Source organism: Balaenoptera physalus, assembly GCF_965194825.1.
Source record: "Balaenoptera physalus genome assembly, chromosome: 16".
NCBI classification, from domain to species: domain Eukaryota; kingdom Metazoa; phylum Chordata; class Mammalia; order Artiodactyla; family Balaenopteridae; genus Balaenoptera; species Balaenoptera physalus.
This window is the reverse complement of record NC_138898.1, coordinates 89,912,423-89,932,291: the sequence shown is the minus strand read 5'-3', so window position 1 is coordinate 89,932,291 and position 19,869 is coordinate 89,912,423. Positions and strand designations below refer to the sequence as shown.

Sequence of the window (19,869 nt, the reverse complement as noted above, 5' to 3'; positions counted from 1 at the left end):
AGCATAATCACACATGCCCTGTATATATGACTAGGTGAAAATACTAACCAAATTAATTGAAAAAAATACCCACACACAACAACAACGATTCACTAATGAGAAGCAACTTGCAGCTAAAGTAAAGCTCACTAGATATACTCTGATAGTGCAGGCATCATTAAAAAGGAAAAGAAAAAGCTTGAGATGCTTATTAACTCTCTATGTTTTAAGGAAGCAGGATTTTTGACCAAGTAGCTTAAAAGCCAGCAAAACAGGCATCCAGTGATGGCAACTGTAGTGTATGAAGTATGAAATGACAAACTTACAGGATACCTGTATTGAATATAGTTCCCTGTGCTATACAATAAATCCTTGTTGTTTATCAATTTTATGTATAGTGGGGTGTTTCTGTTAATCCCATACTCCTAATTTATCCCTCTTCCCCACCTTTCCCCTTTGGTAACCATAAGTTTGTTTTCTATGTCTGTGAGTCTGTTTCTGTTTTGTAAAGAAGTTGACTTGTATTATTTTTTTAGATTCCACATATGAGTAATATCATATGATATTTGTCTTTGTCTGATTTACTTAATACGATAATCTCTAGGTCCATCCATGTTGCTGCAAGTGGTGTTATTTCATTCTTTTTTATGGCTGAGTAATATTCTGTTGTGTATATGTACCACATCTTCTTTATCCATCGATGGACACTTAGGTTGCTTCTGTCTTGGCTGTTGTGAATACTGCTGCAGTGAACACCAGGGTTCCTGTATGTTTTTGAATTAGCGTTTTCTTCTTTTCAGGATATATGCCCAGGAATGAGATTGCTAGATCATATGGTAATTCTATTTTTAGGTTTTTAAGGAATCTCCAGACTGTTTTCCACAGTGGCTGCACCAGTTTACATTCTCACCAACAGTGTAGAGGGTTCCCTTTTCTCCACACCCTCTCCAGCATTGATTATTTGTAGACTTTCATCATGGCCATTCTGAATGGTTTGAGGTGATATCTCATTGTAGTTTGATTTGCATTTCTCTAACAATTAGTGATGTTGAGCATCTTTTCATGTGCCTGTTGGCCATCTACATGACTTCTTTGGAGAAATGCCTATTTAGGTCTTCTGCCCATTTTTTGATTGGATTGTTTGTGTTTTTTTGGTATTGAGTTGCATGAGCTGTTTGTATATTTTGGAAATTAAGCCTTTGTTGGCTGCATGATTTGTGAATATTTTCTCTCCATAGGTTGTCCTTTCATTCTGTTTATGGTTTCCTTTGCTGTGCAAAAGCTTATAGGTTTGGAGTTCGGGGTTTTTTGGAGCATGAGCCACCCATCTCCTCGCGTGGCCCTGCACCTTGCGTGGCCCTGCACCTTGCGTGGCCCTGCAATAAACCTTTCTCTGCTCCAAAAAAACAAAAAAAAACTTATGGGTTTATTAGGTCCCATTTGTTTATTTCTGCTTTTATTTCTTTTGACTTGGGAGACTAATTGAAGAAAATATTACTACAATTTATGTGCGCAAATGTTTCACCTATGTTCTCTTCTAGGAGTTTTATGGTGTCCTGTCTTATGTTTAGGTCTCTAAGCCATTGTGAGTTTAATTTTGTGTATGGTGTTAAGGAGTGTTCTAATTTCATTGATTTACATGAGACTGTCCAGCTTTTCTCCATTGTATATTCTTGCCTCCTTTGTTGAAAATTAATAGACCATAGGTGCGTAGGTATATTTCTAGGCTGTCTATTCTGTTCCATTGATCCATATGTCTGGTTTTGTGCCAGTACCATGCTATTTTGATTACTGTAGCTTTGTAGTATTGTCTGAAGTCTGGAAGGATCATGCCTCCTGCTTTGTTCTTTTTCCTCAGGATTGCTTTGGCACTTCTGGGTCATTTGTGGCTCCATATAAATTTCAGGATTATTTGTTCTAGCTCTGTGAAAAATGTCATGGGTAATTTGATAAGGATCACATTAAATTGGTAAATTGCTTTGGGTAGCATGGCCACTTTAGCAATATTAATTCTTCCAACCCAAGTCTTTATACCTTTCTGTCAGCATTGGTATACAGAACTTATAAATTTGTTCTCTAGTATCTTGTTTATTCCCAGTGTCCATTTAGCTTTGACGATTTCATCCTTTGCAGCCTGTCTGGTATGGGGTACACTGTGGTGCCCCCATCCAGAACAGTTCCTCTAGGTGACACACCCATCCCCAATGCCAACACCTGGTCTGTCGAGGCTCAGAGCTGTGGCCCTCCTGGGCACTGCTACTGCCAAGGGGACGTGCCCCTCCCAAGGGGACCCCCTCCCATGGGTCAGTCTATGACCAATGGCTGGTTGCTGTGGGCACAGAAGAGTCCAGTCCCCTGGCCTCAGTTTAGGACAACTCGAAGGGGCATCCCTGCTCTGGAACTCCCTGTGGGATCAACGAGGCGTCACTGGAAGCCTCTCCTCCCGCCCAGCCCTGGCCGCTTCTCTTCCTTGGCAGCGTGTCTGCGGAGCACCATAAAGCTTATACAGAAAGCTCTCCATGGCCAGAGTCTGTTTCCAGGGCACTCAGTCTACTACACATACGTTTTTGAAACATAACGTTGTACGCATTTCTTCTGAGGCAGTCAAACTACTCCTACACATCAAGTGCAGTTACTAGCATCAGTACCCATCAGTCGGCAATGGAAGCTTTTCTGATTTCATAATCTTCCAGACTGAGTGTGTCTCCGGGTCATCTGACATGTCATCCGTGCGGCTTCTAACCGTGTTCTTCAGAAATGGTACCTTGCCTGCTTCCTGTGCTTCATTGGTCTCAGACTCATTGCTGACAGTTTCTACACAGCCTGGCAATGTGAGTGATTCTGCAATTGCAGGAGGAGTTTGGCTTTAGCTATTAAATGCAGGGCTTTGTAACTAGCTTCTTGTACTCAGACTGGTACAGTTGTAACCAGACTCATAAATACTTGTCCTTCTTACTTTGTACCTGCAGACAATTTTCCCAGTTCTAATATTTTTGTGTAAGAGTGATGTTTTGGGGAAAGGTGCTGGCATAATTTCCCTGGTATCTTTGCCTCCATCAAATACTACATTTAGGCTGAAGAGGAAGATTATTGAAACACACAAGTCTGCATTCTAGATCAGCCTCATTATAGTCCCTGATTAGAAAATGTTTCTACTTTCTGACTTGGTATCCCTGATGATGTTCCTTTAACCAAAAAGTTGTTCATTAAGGTGCGAAAATATGTCTTTATAAATATAAAATAGTATTAATGATATTGACCTAAATAATTTTAATAAATATTTACATATTTAAATATCAAGTACAATAAAGTAGACTATATGTATGTATGTAGTAACTTCAGAAATCAACTTTTCAAAAAGTTTTGGTTGAACAAATTCTTAAGAAAGTTTTCAAATAAATTGGGTTGGAAAATCCAAAAAGAATGCATGCAGTAAGCAATATTGATACATTCCTTTTTAATTTAATTAAAGGATTAAAATTCTGAAATATTCATGACATATGTAAGTTGTGTAATCTCTTATCCAAAATATTTCAAAAAGTAAATTATTTGAAGCTGTAAAGCCCTGTAGTCCTTTCTAATGAGTTGATTTAATTAAGTAGGTTATTTTTTCCCCTTTTTTTTAATTTGAAGTATAGCTGATTTACAACGCTGTTTTAGTTTCAGATGTATAGCAAAGTGATTCAGTTATGCATATATATACACATATATAGATAATCTTTTTCAGACCCTTTTCCATTATAGGTTATTACAAGATATAGAATATAGTTCCCTGTGCTATATAGTAGGTCCTTGTTGTTTATCTGTTTTATATACAGTAGTGTGTATCTGACACCAGGTTCTTAAAGGATAATCTTAAAGGTGAGAAAAAGTGGCTCATGGGATTGACAAGGTATATCATACAGAAATCTTGCTAGAATCCTCTTTAGACTCTCTCTTTATCAGATCTTTTTCACTATCAGCAACTGCCAAAAATCATTCTCTTTCCCTCTCTCTCCTCACACATACACATGTACACACACACACATGCACACACACAGTTCCCTACCTCCCTGCCACACCACTTTCTCTGCCCTTCCTCCTCCGTCACTGGCTGTCACCTCTGTGGCCAGTGACCCTCACTGCCTTCCAAAGCCCCCTGGGAAGCATACCCTTGCATCCTTCTCTGATTCCTCTTCTTCCGTGGGAAGCAGACGCTTGGAATTTGGATGGACCCATTCACTCTCCGCTTCGTTACTTACTAAGCCATGATGGCCACCCTTGCCAAGACCAGTATCATGTACTTTCACATATTTGCTTTCTTTTCTTCAGATTCTACAGTTGAGCACCAAGGAATCCTTTTTTTTTAAAAATAGATCTTTATTGGAGCATAATTGCTTCACAATACTGCGTTAGTTTCTGTTGCACAACAAAGCGAATCAGCCGTATGCATACATATGTCCCCATACCCCCTCCCTTTTGAGCCTCCCTCCCACCCTCCCGATCCCACCCCCCTAGGTCATCGCAAAGTACCGAGCCGATCTCCCTGTGCTATGCGGCTGCTTCCCACCAGCCAACTATTTTACGTTCAGTAGTGTATGTATGTCGATGCTACTGTCACTTCACCCCAGCTTCGCCCTCTCACTCCATGTCCTCAAGTCCATTTTCTATGTCTTCTGTAGGTTGTTATTTTTTAACATGTTTTTAAATTTCTAAAAAATGATTCATTTTGAAATTTCATCAAGAATCAGATCTTGCTGAGTGTACATCACTATCCAAGATGAAAGGAAGGGAATGAGGGAGAAGAACAGATTTTAAATCATTCATGTTTTATCGGGGAACACTTAATACCAGAAAATAATCGTCAGCATTATCACACATGCCCTGTATGTATGACTAGGGGAAAATACTAACCAAATTAATTGAAAAAAATACCCACACACACTGAACAACAACAACGATTCACTGATGAGAAGCAACTTGCAGCTAAAGTAAAGCTCAGCTTGACAAGCTGGACCAGTGGGCATCAGGGAAGGCGTGGCTTAGCCACTCCCAGCCCCCCTGGCCGCAGATACTATATATTGGAGGAAGTGCAAAATAGTGACGGATTCAGGAGGTTTACAGAACAAGTCTATGTATAGTTTCACTTTTCAAATAGACTTTAGAGGAATTTTAGGTTCACAGCCAATTTGAACAGCGGTGCAGGATTTCCCATCTCCCCCTGCCCTTCCCGCAGCATCCCTCACTGTCAGCATTCCTCTCCAGATGGTAACTCTGTTATCGTTGATGAACCTATTCTGACGCCTGTTTATCACCCAGAATGCACAGTTTGCTTCAGGATTTACTCTTGGTGTTGGACATTCTATGGGCTTGGACAAATGTAGAATGACATGTGTCCACCATTACAGTATCACACAGAATCGTTTCCTTGCCCTAGAAATCCCCTGTGTTCCATCTATTCATCCCTCCCTCCCCACCCCTGACAACCACTGATCTTTTTCTGTCTTCAGTTTTGCCTTTCTCAGAATGTCATATAGTTGGACTCTTAAGGTATGTAGCCTTTTCGGATTGCCTTTTTTCGCTTAGCAATGTATGTAATGCACACGTATGGTTTTCAAATGTAATTTCAACAGTTGTAAATTTTTGAGTGGCTGTAAACAATGGTTTACTACTGTGAAAAGTTGACAGACATCAGTATCTCCCGGCCCAGGTGCACCCCGTGGGCGGCACCCTGATGGGACCACTCTACCCTGCAGTGCCCCCTAATCGCCACTCTCCAAGAAATCCATTCTCAGCTCCCAGAAATGGCCCTTGTTTTAGGTTGCAAACGGTTTTCCAAAAGGAAAAAGACTCCTGTATCTGAAACCACTCCTGTGGTTTTCCTTTCACCTTACCTGGTCGTTAGGTGTCCTCAAGTGCTGGGTGCTTCACCACAGAGCTCCTTGTCTTCGGCTGTGAGAATTGAGACAGTATCCAGTGAGCTAACGCTGTATCCAACTTAAGACCGAGGACATACTGGGATCTGTGCTGGGGGAATTATCTGGTGAAAATGGATTTTTTTTTGAGCAATGAAAATCACAGAAAAGCATAACACCTGTCACTTTACCAGGCCTCTTCAAGGCCTGCAGTTAGAGGCTTGGAAAGAATGGCACTTCAAATGCTAATTATCTGGGGAGAAAATGTCCCTGGAGGCCTTACTCCCAGCAGCAGGAGGCCACAGCTTCCAACTGGGATCCTGGTGAAGACGGAACCCAGCTCTGGACACATGGGCCTCCACCTTTCTGCAGACCGGTGGCAGCTCAGAGCCTAAGCCCGGCCTTTCCCAGAAGGGCAGGGTTACATAACCGTCGCTAATTAAGACCTTTCAGCCGTAGTGACGCGTTTGTTTGAAGCACTGTCAGGAAGGATTTATGGGCTGTAGGTCTTCTTCTCACTTGAGGGAATTTTTAATCCCGTTGTCCGCAAATCTGTGAGTCACTTTTGATGACAATAATTAGGAAAAAGAGAAGCTGAAGGATCTGAGAGAGAAGAGGGCTGAGAAAAATTGGCGATTTTTGGAGTAAAACCCAGGATGGGTAAGAGAAAGGAATCTGAGGCTTCAGAACCTCTATCCTGTGACTTTGGGGTGGAGAGTGTGTGCAAAAGGGCCGGACCCTGGGAGATTTGATGCGAGGATGGCACAGGCAGAGTGGTTCTCGAGTCTCATGGTTGTGTGCCGTCTTGGGTAATGAGAAGGACGGGGGAATTGTCTTCTTAACCGGGTCAGCCAGGGCTGGAGGGCTGGAGGCCTGGGTCCTGGGTCCTGGGTCCTGGGGTGGGGTGAGGGGCACTGACTTTAGGGTGAAGGGCCAGAAGAACCAGGCCAGTGAGTGCCTCTCAGCATGGCTGATACGTGACACCAAAGCAAAGCAAAGCCAAGAACAGCAGGAGATTATTGCTCATTTAGTTTACGCAAAATGCCATTTTATTAAAGTGTTTGATCCGTATGGTCTTAGTTTAGAGAATATAACAACATTTGACTGGAAAGTTGTATGGAATTTCAGAGTCAGTGATTGGAAATGAAATCCCAGAACTAAGCCTGCAAAGAATGAGAGCGTGGGTTCTAAGAGGAAAAGTCACAGCTCTTTTCAGTCCTTTCCCAGCGGCTGTTGATATTTTTCCTTCCCCTTCCCTTTCCCTCTTTTTCTTCTTCCTCCCCTTTCCCTCCTCTTTTCCTTCTTTCTTCCGGGGGGGATAGTACCAGTTACCCATTGCTGTAGAATAAACTTAGAGGCTGAAGGCAGCGCCATCGCATCATATCTCGTGGTTGGGTGGGCTGCAAATTTGAGCCCGGAGGGGCAGTGCCTTGTGCCCGGTCAGTTGGCAGATGGGCTGGGCTGGCGGTTGGGTGTCGGGGGAGGGGAGATGGGTTCACTCACGTGTTGGTGCCTTAGCAGGGAAGGCTGTGAGGCCGGGCACCCTGGGACTGTCCACCTGGGCCCCTGCACACAGCCTCTCCAGCATGGTGGCTGCAGGGTCGCCAGACTCCTGCCATGGCCTCTCGGGGCTCCCAGAAAGGACAGTTCTAGAGATAAGGAGTAGAAGCTTCTAGTTCATTAAGGCCTGGGTTGTATTCTCTCGGTCAAAATAGTCACAGAGCCTGCATTCAGGGGGTCCAAACACAGACACCACCTCTAGATGAGAAAAAGCATCAAAGAATCTGCAGCATTTTTAAAGTCAGATTTATTGCGGTATAACTGACATACAGTAAAATTCTACCTCGAGGGTAGAGCTCGGCCCCTACCCTTAGCCCTTGGCAGCCATGCGTGTTTTCTCTCCTTTAGCTTTTCCTTTTACAGAATATCATAAACATGGGAAAACCCGGCATGTAGCCTTTTGAGTCGGGCCCCTTTCCCTAGTGTAATGCATTCGAGGCCCACCTACGTTGTTGGTGAGGGTGAGACGTTCCTTCCCTCTCACTGCTGAGCAGTGTTCCATCCCGTGGACGGACCATAGTTCGTTTTCCTCTCCACCAGCTGAAGGGCTTTGGGATGTTTCCAGTTTAGGGCAGTTATTACTAAAACTGCTATAAACATGGCATACGGATTTTTACGTGAACTTAAGTTTTCACTTCTGTTGCATAAATACTTAGGAGCAGGATTGCTGGATTGTATGGCTAGAGCATGTTTAACTCCGTAAGAAACTACCAAACTGTTTTCCAAGTAACTATTACCATTCTGCATTCCCATTAAAAGTATGAGAGTCTCAGTTGCTTTGCATCTTCACTAAAATCTGGTCATTGTTTTATTTTAACTCTTCTAGTAGGTATATAGTGGTATCACATCACGATTTAATTTCCCTGGTGGCCGGTGATGTCGATTGAGGGCCTTTTCATGTGCTTATTCCTATCTTTATATTTTCTTTGTTGAAGTAACTATTTAATTATTTTTGACAATTTTTTGAGTTTTTGGTTTTCTTATTATTGAGTTTTGAAAGTTTTTTGTGTATATTCTGAATAAAAGTCCTTTATTGGATATGTGTCTTACTAGTATTTTCTCCCAATCTGAGGCCTCTCCTTTCATTTTCTCAACAGGTGTCTTTCATAGATCAGAAGTTTACTATTTTGATGAAGTCAGATTTATCAGTTTTCTTCTTTCGTGGGTTGTACCCTTGCTGTCATATCCAGAAATCTTTGCCTAACCCAACATCACAACTATTTTTTCCTAGAAGTTTTATAATTATAGATTTACATTTAATCATGTGACCCATGTCCATTTTGAGTTAGTTCTCATATACGGTGTAAGGTATGGATCCAGATTGGGTTTTGTGGGTTTTTTTGGCATATGAATGTCCAGTTTGTTCCAGCACCATTTGTTGAAAAAACTCTCTTTTTCCACAGTTGGCCTTTGTGCTTTTGTCAAAAACCAACTGATATGTATGTGAATAATTTCTGAACTCTGTTTTATTGATCGATGTGTTCCTCCTTTCTCCAGTAACACTTTGTTTTAATTACTATAGATTTATAGTTAGTTTTGATATCGTGTAGTAAAGGTTGTCCAATTTTGTTCTTCTTTTTTGAAATTGATTTTGCTATTCTAATTTCTTTGTTTTTCCATATAAATTTTAAAGTCAACTTTTCAATTTCTAAAAAATGCTAGCTGCAATTTTGATTGGGATTACATTCAACCTGTAGATCAATTGGGGGAGAATTGACATCTTTGTTATGTTGTCTTCCAATCCATTAATATACGACTCTTCATTTACTTGGGACTTTGATTTCTTTCATCAGTTTTCAGCATACAGATCTTGCATACAGTTTGTTAAATTTATATCTATTTCATGTTTTAACTGCCATATAAATGGTACTGAATTTATTTTATTTTATTTTATTTTATTTATTTATTTTTGGCTGCGTTGGGTCTTCGTTGCTGCTCGTGGGCTTTCTCTAGTTGCGGCGAGCAGGGGCTACTCTTCGTCGTGATGTGCGGGCTTTTCATTGTGGTGGCTTCTCTTGTTGCAGAGCATGGGCTCTAGGCACGCGGGCTTCAGTAGTTGCAGCACGTGGGCTCAGTAGTTGTGGCTCGCGGGCTCTAGAGCGCAGGCTCAGTAGTTGTGACACGCAAGTTTTTAGGGCTTAGTTGCTCCGCAGCATGTGGGATCTTCCCGGACCAGGGCTCGAACCCGTGTCCCCTGCATTGGCAGGCAGATTCTTAACAACTGCACCACCAGGGGAGCCCCAGTACTGAATTTTTAATTTCAATTTCCAGTTGTCCATTGCTCATGTTTCAAGATATAATTGACTTCTGTGTTTTGATCTTGTATCCTATAATCTTGCTAATTTCAGTTCTAGGAGTATATAGTTGGTAGACAGAGGAATTTTCTACATGGATGATCATATTGTCCGTGAATAGAGACAGTTTTTTTGTTTTGTTTTGTTTTGTTTTCCTTTTCTATCTGTATGCCTTTTATTTCTTTTTCTTGGATTACTGCACCAGCTTGCCCTTCCAGAATAGGAATGGTAAGAAAGACACCTTTGCTTTGTTGCTGATCTTAGGGGAAAGCATTCAGTTTTTCATCTTAAATAAGTTGTTGGTTATAGGTGTTTTACAGATGCCCCTTAGCAAGTTTAGTAAGTTCCTTTGAATTCCTACTTTGAGAGTTTTTTTTTAATCACTATTGGAGGTTGAATTTTGTCAAATTCTTTTTCTAAATCTATTAAGATGATGATATTTTTAAAATTCTATTGATAATGTTGAATTACCCTGATTGATACTCAAATATTGAGCCAGCCTTATGTTTATAAGATAAACCCCACTTGATTAGGATAAATTGTGATTTTTACATATTGCTGAATTTGACTTTCTAATATTTTATTAAGGATTTTTGTACCTGTGTTCTCAGGGATATTTGGCCTGTAGTTTTCTTTTTTTTTTTTTTTTTCAACATCCGTTTCTTATTTTGGTGTCAGGATAATGCTTTAGAATGTCTTTTATTTCATTCTTCTTCAAATGCTTGGTAGAATTAGCCAGTGAACCTTATGTGCTAAGAGCTTTTTTTGTTGGAAGGGTTTAATTTTGTATTCAAATATTTGATAGCTGTTTGACTATTCAGGTCATCTATTTCTTCTTGAGTAGATTGGAAGTGTGTTTCTTTTAAAGAATTTGTTCATTTCGTCTAAGTTGTTGAATTAATGAGCATAAATATACTCAAAATGTTCCTTTATTCTTTTACTCTCAGTAGGGTTTATAGAGGTGTCTCCTGATATTGGTGATGTTGGTAGTTTGTGATTTCTGTCTATTCTTGATCAGTCTGGCTAAGAGTTTATTGATATTTAAAAGAACCAGCTTTTGCATTCATTGATTTTCTCAATTATTGTTTATTTTTATTTCATTGATTTCTGCTCTTTTTCTTTACTGTTTCTTTCCATAGGTTTAATTTACTCTCATAGATTCTTAAAGTAGAAGTTTAGATTCTAATATAAACATCTAAATGCTGTAAATTCCCCTCTAACACTTCTACATCCCCAAATTTTGATATGTTGTGTTTTTCACTTTCATTAAACTGAAAATGCTTTCTAACTTTCCATGTGATTTCCTCTTTAACTCATGGGTTATTTTGAAATGTGCTCCTTTATTTTGAAGTTTTTAGGGATTTTCCGCGTATCTTTCTCTCGTTAATTTCAAGTTTAATTCTGTTGGGTCATAAAACATACTTTTTGTGATTTCAGTTATTTTTAACTTGTTTAAGTTTGTTTTATATGACATGTATATTTCAAATATGTCCATCTCAGTTAAGTTCCATGTGTGCTTGAAAAGAATGTGTATTATGTTGTTACTGGGTAGATTTCGAAAGAAATATTATGTAGGTCAAGTTACTTAATGATGTGGTTCTGGTCTTGTAGATCTTTACTGATATTCTTTGTCTACCTTTTTTTTTTTTAAATAAAGGAGTGTTGAAGTCACCAACTATACTAATAGATTTGTCTAGTTTTTACTTTCAGTTTTTTCAGTTTTGCCTTTCATATTTTGAAGCTCTGTTGCATCCACATTTAGAATTGCTGAGTCTTCTTGGTGAATAGATCACGTCATCATTATATAATATCCCTCTTTATCATTGGTTTTATTCCTTGGTAGGGTATTTACTTTGACTGATATTAATATAACCACTCCAGGTTCATTTTAATTAGTGTTTCATGTATTTTTTTCCATTCTCTTACTTTTAAGCTATTTGTGTCCTCATATTCAAAGTGGGGTTGTTTTAAACACCGTGTAGTTGGGTCTTGCTCTTCATCCAACTGATAATCTCTCTTTTATTGGTATAGACAATAAAATATATTGATAATATATTACATTATATATTTGATGTAACTGTTGATAGGATGGGATTAAAACCTGCCATCTTGTTGTTTTCTATTTGTTCTCTCTCTTATTTTTTTCCTTTTCTCTTCCTTTTGCCTGCCTGCTTTCTGATTCATTAGATATTTTTACAATTACATTATTTTTCCTACTCTTGCCTTATTTATATCTCTTTTTCAAATCTGTTTAGTGATTACTCTGGAGTTTAAAATATATATCATTCATTAATTACAATGTCTCTTGAAATCCACTGTGTGTATAATGTAGGGACCTTGTAACAGTATACTTTCAATCCCTTCTTCCCACCTTTTGTGCTATTGTGGTCAGTCATTTTATTCTTACCTATGTTATAAGCCCACAATAAATTGCTACTATTTTTTGAGAGTGAGCCAAAATAAGAAAAAAAAAACATTATATTTACTTCATTTTAACAATTTCCAGAAGTCATCAATTCTTTGCATAGATCTAAAGTTTTGGTGTCTGATATCATATTCCTTTAACATTTGTCATAGTGCATGCAGGTCTGCCAGTAATGAATTCTCTCAGTTTTTGTCTTTCTGAAAATGTCTTTATTTTGCTTTCATATTTAGAAGATATTTTCACAGAATATAGAATTCCAGGGTGATAGATTTTTCTATCAGTACTTTAAAGATATCACCCCATTACCTTCTGGCTCACATAGTTTCTGATGAGAAAGGCTGTTATTCTTGTTTTTGTGTCTTACATGCATTGTACCTTTTTGTGTATCTGCAGCACAGACTTTCTATACTCCCTTGCTAGCCTACATTCAGCCTTTAACAATTCATTAAGAATTTCAGCTGAATTTTCCCAATTGTGTGGTGTCCATTGCTCTTTCTCTCATGCTCTGTCACAAGCGAGCTCATGTTCACATTCCTACTCCTTGGGGAGGTCCATCTTTTCTTATATTTCAGACACTTCGTTGCCCTGTGACCTCAGCTTCCTTACGGGCTCAAGAAAAGTTAGGACTCTATCGTTTGTTCAGCTTTTTCTCATGCTTAATGGCTGCGATGTTCTTTCCAACTTTCTACAGCCTAGGCAAAGCAATCCCCGTGGCCATTTTTAGTCCACAAATGTTGGATGGGTGCGGAGTGAGAAGTGGGACAGTCTTCTTGGTGACTTACTGAGAGAGGGACCCAGAGATAGCACAGCCAGAGCAGATGGGAAAAGACAGGTGGCTTGGAGCGTGACTGAAGGGGCTTGGATGAATTCTGTGTTTTTCACCTCTGCCTAATGAGATGAGCTTCTGAAGAAGAGCGTAATGAAAGGTGTAGTAATTTTTAACAGGACCGTGCTCTGTCCTCACGTGTTTTGTGCTAAGAGACTCTTGTCTTTGTTTCTGTACCTTAAGCCAAAGGATCCTTTGGGATTCAGTGTCTTTCTTTTGGAACAAGCTCCTAAAGAACCAGGACCTTCCTTTGCATCCTGCAAAACGTTGTATGGCACAGCCAGTGGACTAGTGCCCTCTCCAGAGGCCACTGAGGTTATCATCCTAAAAAGCTGCCCATGTCACGTCACTGCTGTTTTCCAAGGCTTTTGATTCCCCACTGCCTACCGTATACACTGTTGCCCACTGTGTTTGGCATGTGAGGCCATCCCCACAGTGACCTGTCTACTTCCTCCGCCCCTCTTACTCCCTGGACCCCACGTCCAGCCATGCTCACTGTTTTCTTACCGTTCACCAGGTTTTTCATAGTACCATGCCTTTGCTCACTCCATTTTCTCAGGTGCAAATGCCTTTCTCAAGGCCTTTCCCTCCTCAAAGTTCTATCCCAGACCTAGTGCAAGTGTCTTCTGATGTGAGGCCTTCCATGCTTTCCTAGGGCAGAGGCTCTGCCCTGTGTGTTTTCTAGAGTCACTTGCCTATTTCAGTTGTATGAGTGCCTCCCCTAGAATATGACTTCTTTGAAGACAGGCCACTGGGCAGGTATATAATTGGGTTCAGTAGCTGTTCAATAAAAGAAGTGGAAAGTGGAAATTTTTTAAATGGTAATTTCTATGGCAGACAAAGAGAAATTTAGCCTACAAATGAATAAATAACAATACCTATGAAAAGGGATTTTTTTTTTTCATGTGAAGGATAATTGGGCTTGAAACACTGTGATATATAACAGGGAAGGCAGATTTCTGGATGAAACCTTGCCTTGATCTCAAATATCGGGTAACTGAAAAAAAAATCAGAGAAAGCTTTTGTTTGCTATCCGTCCTGGGATCCCTAGGAAAGGCTCGCCCGTGGGACTAAGGTGATCCGGTCCACTTTTCTGCGTGTGCCTTAAAGAATTCCCCAGCAGAAAATGAGAAGTCACCCAGTTCTTCTTCTTTGTAACGTCACGATTAGCTTCCCCAAACGTCCATCACCCTCCCCGTTCTCAGTGCTGCGATCGCCGGTGAATCGTGAGCAGCAGCTAAGAGTCTCTTCTCCTCCCCCTGCCCCGCGCCTCCGGCCGCGTGTCCCGCTGTCTCCCTCGGCTGCCCTGGAGCAGTGCCGACCTCGCCCCCGCAGAACGTGCAGGCGGAAGCCGTGAACTCCACGACCATCCAGCTCCTGTGGAACCCTCCACCCCAGCAGTTCATCAATGGCATCAACCAGGGCTACAAGGTAGGCGCCTTGGGCCACAGCCTCCGGGCGGCTGTCGTGGTGTGTCACCGTCTTGTGATGAGTGAGGGGGCTGCCCGCCCCTCATTTCATCAGGAACCCACGGCAGCCGGTTACAGAGCGTGTCGACCTGCTGGGGTCACCTTTTTATCCAAGGTCTTTTCATCAGCTATACTGCTTCAGACACTCAAATTATCGGTTATCAAGAGGATGGTGCACGGGAATTCCCTGGCGGTGCAGTGGTTAGGACTCTGCACTTTCACTGCCGAGGGTGCAGGTTCAGTCCCTGGTGGGGGAACTAAGATCCCGCAAGCCGCGCAGTGTGGCCAAAAACCAAAAAGAAAGAAAAAAGAGGATGGTTCATATAGAACTGAGCAATGTTATGAGAAAAGCCGTCCATTTTAAAATGACCAGTGGGAGACTTATCCCTGTTGATTGGAATCAGCACGTGTACAAACCACTTCTTCCTGGAAGGGCGTCCTCTCAAAGCACACTGGGTGCAACTGAGTGATGTTTCTACCAAGTAAGGATAAGTAGGTCCCCCTCTCGCTACTTTAGGGAAAGTTCTGTTTGTAGAACTGGGACCAGCTGACTCGGGGCACCTATCCGGACTGAATTAGAGACAAGGACAGACTCCTATCTGCCCTTTGTCTGAGTACCAGAATATGTTACCTTCAGAGATGTACCTGGATGCAGTTTCCAAAAGTACAGGTTACCTTTCCTTTTAGATCAGCATCTCCTGGCTGGACTGGGAGACCACGTGAATGTTACCTGCAGTATGTTCGCTAATCTTCTGTGACAGCAGGTGAACTCAGGGAATATCTTTATAGAGAGTTTGCTTGAAAACTTGGTCATTTCAGATTCACAGAGTGTTATTTCCTCAGACACACAGTTAATTTTTTTTTCCATTTGGATTCAACTTACTAAAACACTTGTTTTTCTCTAGAAAGGCAGACATAGCTAGAAATTTGTCCTGCCTTTTTTTTTCCCCCCAGAGGTATCTACAGTCAGAAGCTTCTTAGAAAGGAAATCATATTGATCAATGAAGTTGATTCTGCCTTCTTGACTCTCCCGTCAGGTCTTATTGGCAAGACTGGGGTGTTCATTCGATGGCTTGGTTGTCAGCCTAATCGATATAAATATGCTCCTTGTCATGCAGAGTGTCAATTTTCAGACCTAATTAACCCTAGAAATGTTTGGTGTCAGAGGAATTAAAAGTCACACTCATACATAATGTTGCCAAAACATTAAAACAACTTCCCTTGGAATGTGTATATATACTATATTTATTTAATATTATAATCAGTCTCCTAAAATCCTTTTTAGAAAACTGGTGTCATATAAATTATAAATAATTAACATTGTTCCCATTGAACCAGGGGCTTCTTTTTGAATCAGCATAGGTGCCTAACTAGAAAAATATTTGTATTGATGTTCGATTGTACTGATGCAGTTGAATAACAGTAATGTCATAATTATTTCTAAATGTTGAAAAATAAATATGTTCTGTAACATGTTTAAGTGAACAGAAGGTGAAGGTTTGAGGAGGTCCATTTTCCCAACATGAGTTAGAGTAGATATTTTATTTATATACACATGTATAAAATATATATATAAATATACATATTTGTACTCAATAATCTATGAGATATCTTTTAAACTCAATATTTTTCAGTGAGATTATAAGATATAGGATGTATGGGGCTTCTTAATTACAACTTTGCTTTCTTTGAAGACATTTTAATTGTGAAATAAAATTCTGGTGCAGACTTGAGGGTGAAGACATGCAATTAAAAGGATCTCTTTTTCACCCTGTTCCATCCCAGCTTCTGGCGTGGCCAGCCGATGTCCCCGAGGCCGTCACTGTCGTCACCATTGCTCCAGATTTCCATGGAGTCCACCATGGGTACATAACGAACTTGAAGAAGTTTACTGCTTACTTCACATCAGTTCTCTGTTTCACCACTCCGGGGGATGGGCCTCCAAGCACGCCTCAGCTCATACGGACACATGAAGACAGTGAGTACTCCTTTCCAGGTGTCTTATCGATAGCCTTTAGTCAGTTGTCAAAGAGGTTTGGGCCACTGTCGTATCCAGCACAGGGCAAGAGCAAAGGTGGGTCACTAGGAAACTCCATGTTCTCAGTGTGTTCACAGTCTGCTCACCCTGGGGAGATAAGTCATTGAAAGTAGTAATAATGTTTGGCAGAGGTGGTCTGTGGAGTATGGAAGGAAACCTGGTTAGAGGAAGGAGCTGTGAGGACAAGAGGGACAGTCCAGTCCCAGCTGTACAGTCAGCCTTTGGTCTTGTCTTGCTAGACTTCTCTTCACTCAGATTTCAACTTCCAGTCCCCTTACCTTCTTCTTGAATCTCCCTTAAAGCCTCCCAGCCCATGTCTTCCCTGACCTTCCCCAGGGGAATCTCACCTGCGCCTCTCTAAGACCCTGGACTTTCCATTGTCTCCAGCTGGTCAATTCAGATCAGCTGCTTCTCTGCTCCTAGGCCAACTGGTGCTTCTGGAAAACATTTTCTGAGAAAATGATCACAGATGTGCACAAAGATTTATATGCAATGAGGTTAATTACAATTATTAGTAATTGGAAAAAAAATGAAAAACATTCAAATGTTCCAAAGGGAGATAATTGAAAAACTATGGAATGACAATATACTAAATATTTCATAGTTTTACTAAAAAAAAGTTTTGCAAGGAAACGATCTTGATCTAATGTTACGTGGGAAAAAAAAACAGTATACAAAACTATATGAGTTACAAATTTGATACAAATACACTTGTATAAGACCATATTAGCTGAGAAAAGACCTTGAAGGAAATATATCACAATTCCGACAGTTGTTATCTCCATGTGACATGATTATGGGTATCTTTTACTATTTTCTTCTTATTTCTCTGCATATTCTCTTTGCGACAATGAGTATGTACTCTTTTATAAGGAGAATTAAAACTTAAATAAGCTGAAAAGGGCTGCCACTTGTCTCTCCTCCAGCTTCCTCCTCTCCCATCTCAGCTGGGCTCTGACTGTGGTCCGACCTTCTGTACTTATCTCTGCTCGGTGCTGTCATCCACTGCTCCGCTCTGCCCTGCCCCCTGAGACCCAGCTTCACTGTCCTCCCAGCAGATGACATTTACAGAGGTCAAGGCCGTGCAGGATGAGCTTCCTCGCTTTCCCCCTTCCGTCTGAGTTTCCCTATGTTCTCACTCTTGGTCCTCTTCCCTCCTCTCTCAGAGGATGAAGACTCTGACCTTTCCTCAGCCCACAAATATGCTCAGGTCTCCCTCACCCAGAAGTGCCAACTCCCTGACCGTGCTGCCCACTGAGTCACCCAGCTCTCAGTATAAACGATTACTCTGACTCCTAACCTCTCCCGCTCCCCATAACCCATAGCCACCTGGCTTTCACTCCACTACTCTGCTGTAACCGCCTTGAATTGACTCAAGGTCTGTGTCAAATTAGTGACACAGGAAGAATAGAAATGGATTTCTTGACCCTCTGAGACCACTGATATTCCTTCCATTAAAAAGATAAAAAGTAACTCTGCCACTATTAACTGATCCCTGATGTTCTTCCCATACTCTGACTTTGATCTGCTACCTGCTTTTTGTTTAACTGAAATTTTATTGAGATAGTTATAGATTCACATGAACTTGTAAGAAATAATACTAAGAGCCCATGTACACTTTGCCCAGTTTCCCTCAATGGTAACACTTGCAAAAGTATAGTACATCACAACCAGGATATTTACATTGATGCAACCCATCAATCCAATTTAGATCTCTGCAGTTTTATTTGTTCTCATGTGTGCGTGTGTGCGCATGCACGCGTGCGCATGCATGCAGGTATGTGTGTTTAGTTCTATGCAACTTACGACATGTATAGATTTGTGTATCTACCATCACAATCAAGATACTGCATGGTTCCAATACCACAAATATTCTTCTTTTATAGGCATATCCATGTCCTACCCTTTCTTCCTGTCTAATCTATATGTCCTTTATTTCTTTTTCTTGCCATGTTGCAATGGCTAGAATTTCTAGTACTATGTTGAATAAGAGTGGTGAGAGCAGACATTCTTGCCTTGTTCTTGATCTTAGAGAGAAAACATTTGGTCTTCCACTGTTAAGTATGATATTTCTTATAGCTGTTCTTTATCAAGTTGAGGTAATTTCCCTCTGATATTAACTTGCTGAGAGTTCTTGTCATGAATAAATGTTGAATTTTTTCAATTGCTTTTACAGCATCAATTGATATGACCATATGATTTTTCTTTTTAGTTTGTTAATTGATAAGGTGGATTGATTTTCAAATGTTGAACAAACCTTGCATGCTTGGAATAAATCCCACTTGGTCATGGTATATAATTATTGTCCATGTTGTGGGATTCAGTTTGCTAATACCTTATGGAAGATGTTTTACATCTAAGTTCATGAGAGATATTGGTCTGAAATTTTACTTTACTGTATTTATCGTCTTTGTCTGTTTTTGGTATCAGCATAATACTGGCCTCATAAAATAAATTCGTACTCTTCTGTTTTCTGGAAGAGGTTGTGTAAAATTGGTATTAATTCTTCTTTAAATGTTTGGTAGAATTTTTCAGTGAAATCCTCTGTTCCTGGAGAGTTCTTTTTTGGGAGTTTTTAAATTATAAATTCAGTTTCTTTAATGATTATAGTACTGTTCAGTCGTCTATTTCATTTTGGTAGTTTGTGATTTTCAAGGAATCAATCCACTAAGTTGTTGAATTTCTGAGTGTAAAGTTGTTGGTAGTACTTCCTTATTGTTTTTCTAGTGGCTGCAAAATATGTAGTTATATTCCCTATTTCATTCTTTCTTCTGTTTTTTTGTGGAGGTTTTTGGTCATTCTTCCTAGAAATTTATCAATTTTATTGATTTTTTTGAAGAACCGCTATCTTGTTTCATTAATTTTTCTCTATCGTTTTCTTATTTTCAATTTCATGGTTTCTGCTCTTATTATTTCCTTCCTTCTGCTTGATTTGGGTTTATTTTGCTTTTCTGTTTTTAATTTCTTGGGGTAAGCACTTAGATCGTTGATTTGAGGTCTGTCCTCATTTCTGATGTAAGCACTTAGTGTTATAAATTTTCCTCTTCACACTGCTCTAGCTGCATCCCACATATTTTGATATGTTCTGTTTCATCTTCACTGAGCTCTATATATTTTTATTTCCTTTGAGACTTCCTCTTTGACCCATGGATTATTTAGAAGTGTGCCATTTAATTTCCATGTGTTGGAGATTTTCCTGTTGTCTTTCTGCCATTGACTTCTAGCTTGGCTCCATTACAGTCAAAGAACACACTTTGCATAATTTCACTTCTTTTAAATTTATTGAGGTTTGTTTTATGGCCCAGAATATGATCAATCTCAGTTAAGGTTTCATGAGTTCTTGAAAATATAATGTGTATTCTGCTTTGGAATCTGCCTTATAAT

General features: G+C 40.2%; 1 protein-coding gene across 8 annotated transcripts in view; it reads left to right on the top strand.

Annotated features, from left to right (window-relative positions):
* SDK1 (sidekick cell adhesion molecule 1) overlaps positions 1 to 19,869 on the top strand; it is a 1,005,745-nt gene that overhangs the window by 661,301 nt on the left and 324,575 nt on the right. For all 8 annotated transcript variants that reach the window (XM_082429098.1, XM_082429101.1, XM_082429099.1 and 5 more), the window contains 2 exons: positions 14,294 to 14,409; positions 16,233 to 16,425. In XM_082429098.1, the coding sequence (XP_082285224.1) occupies positions 14,294 to 14,409; positions 16,233 to 16,425 (309 nt within the window). The remainder of the gene's footprint in view (positions 1 to 14,293; positions 14,410 to 16,232; positions 16,426 to 19,869) is intronic.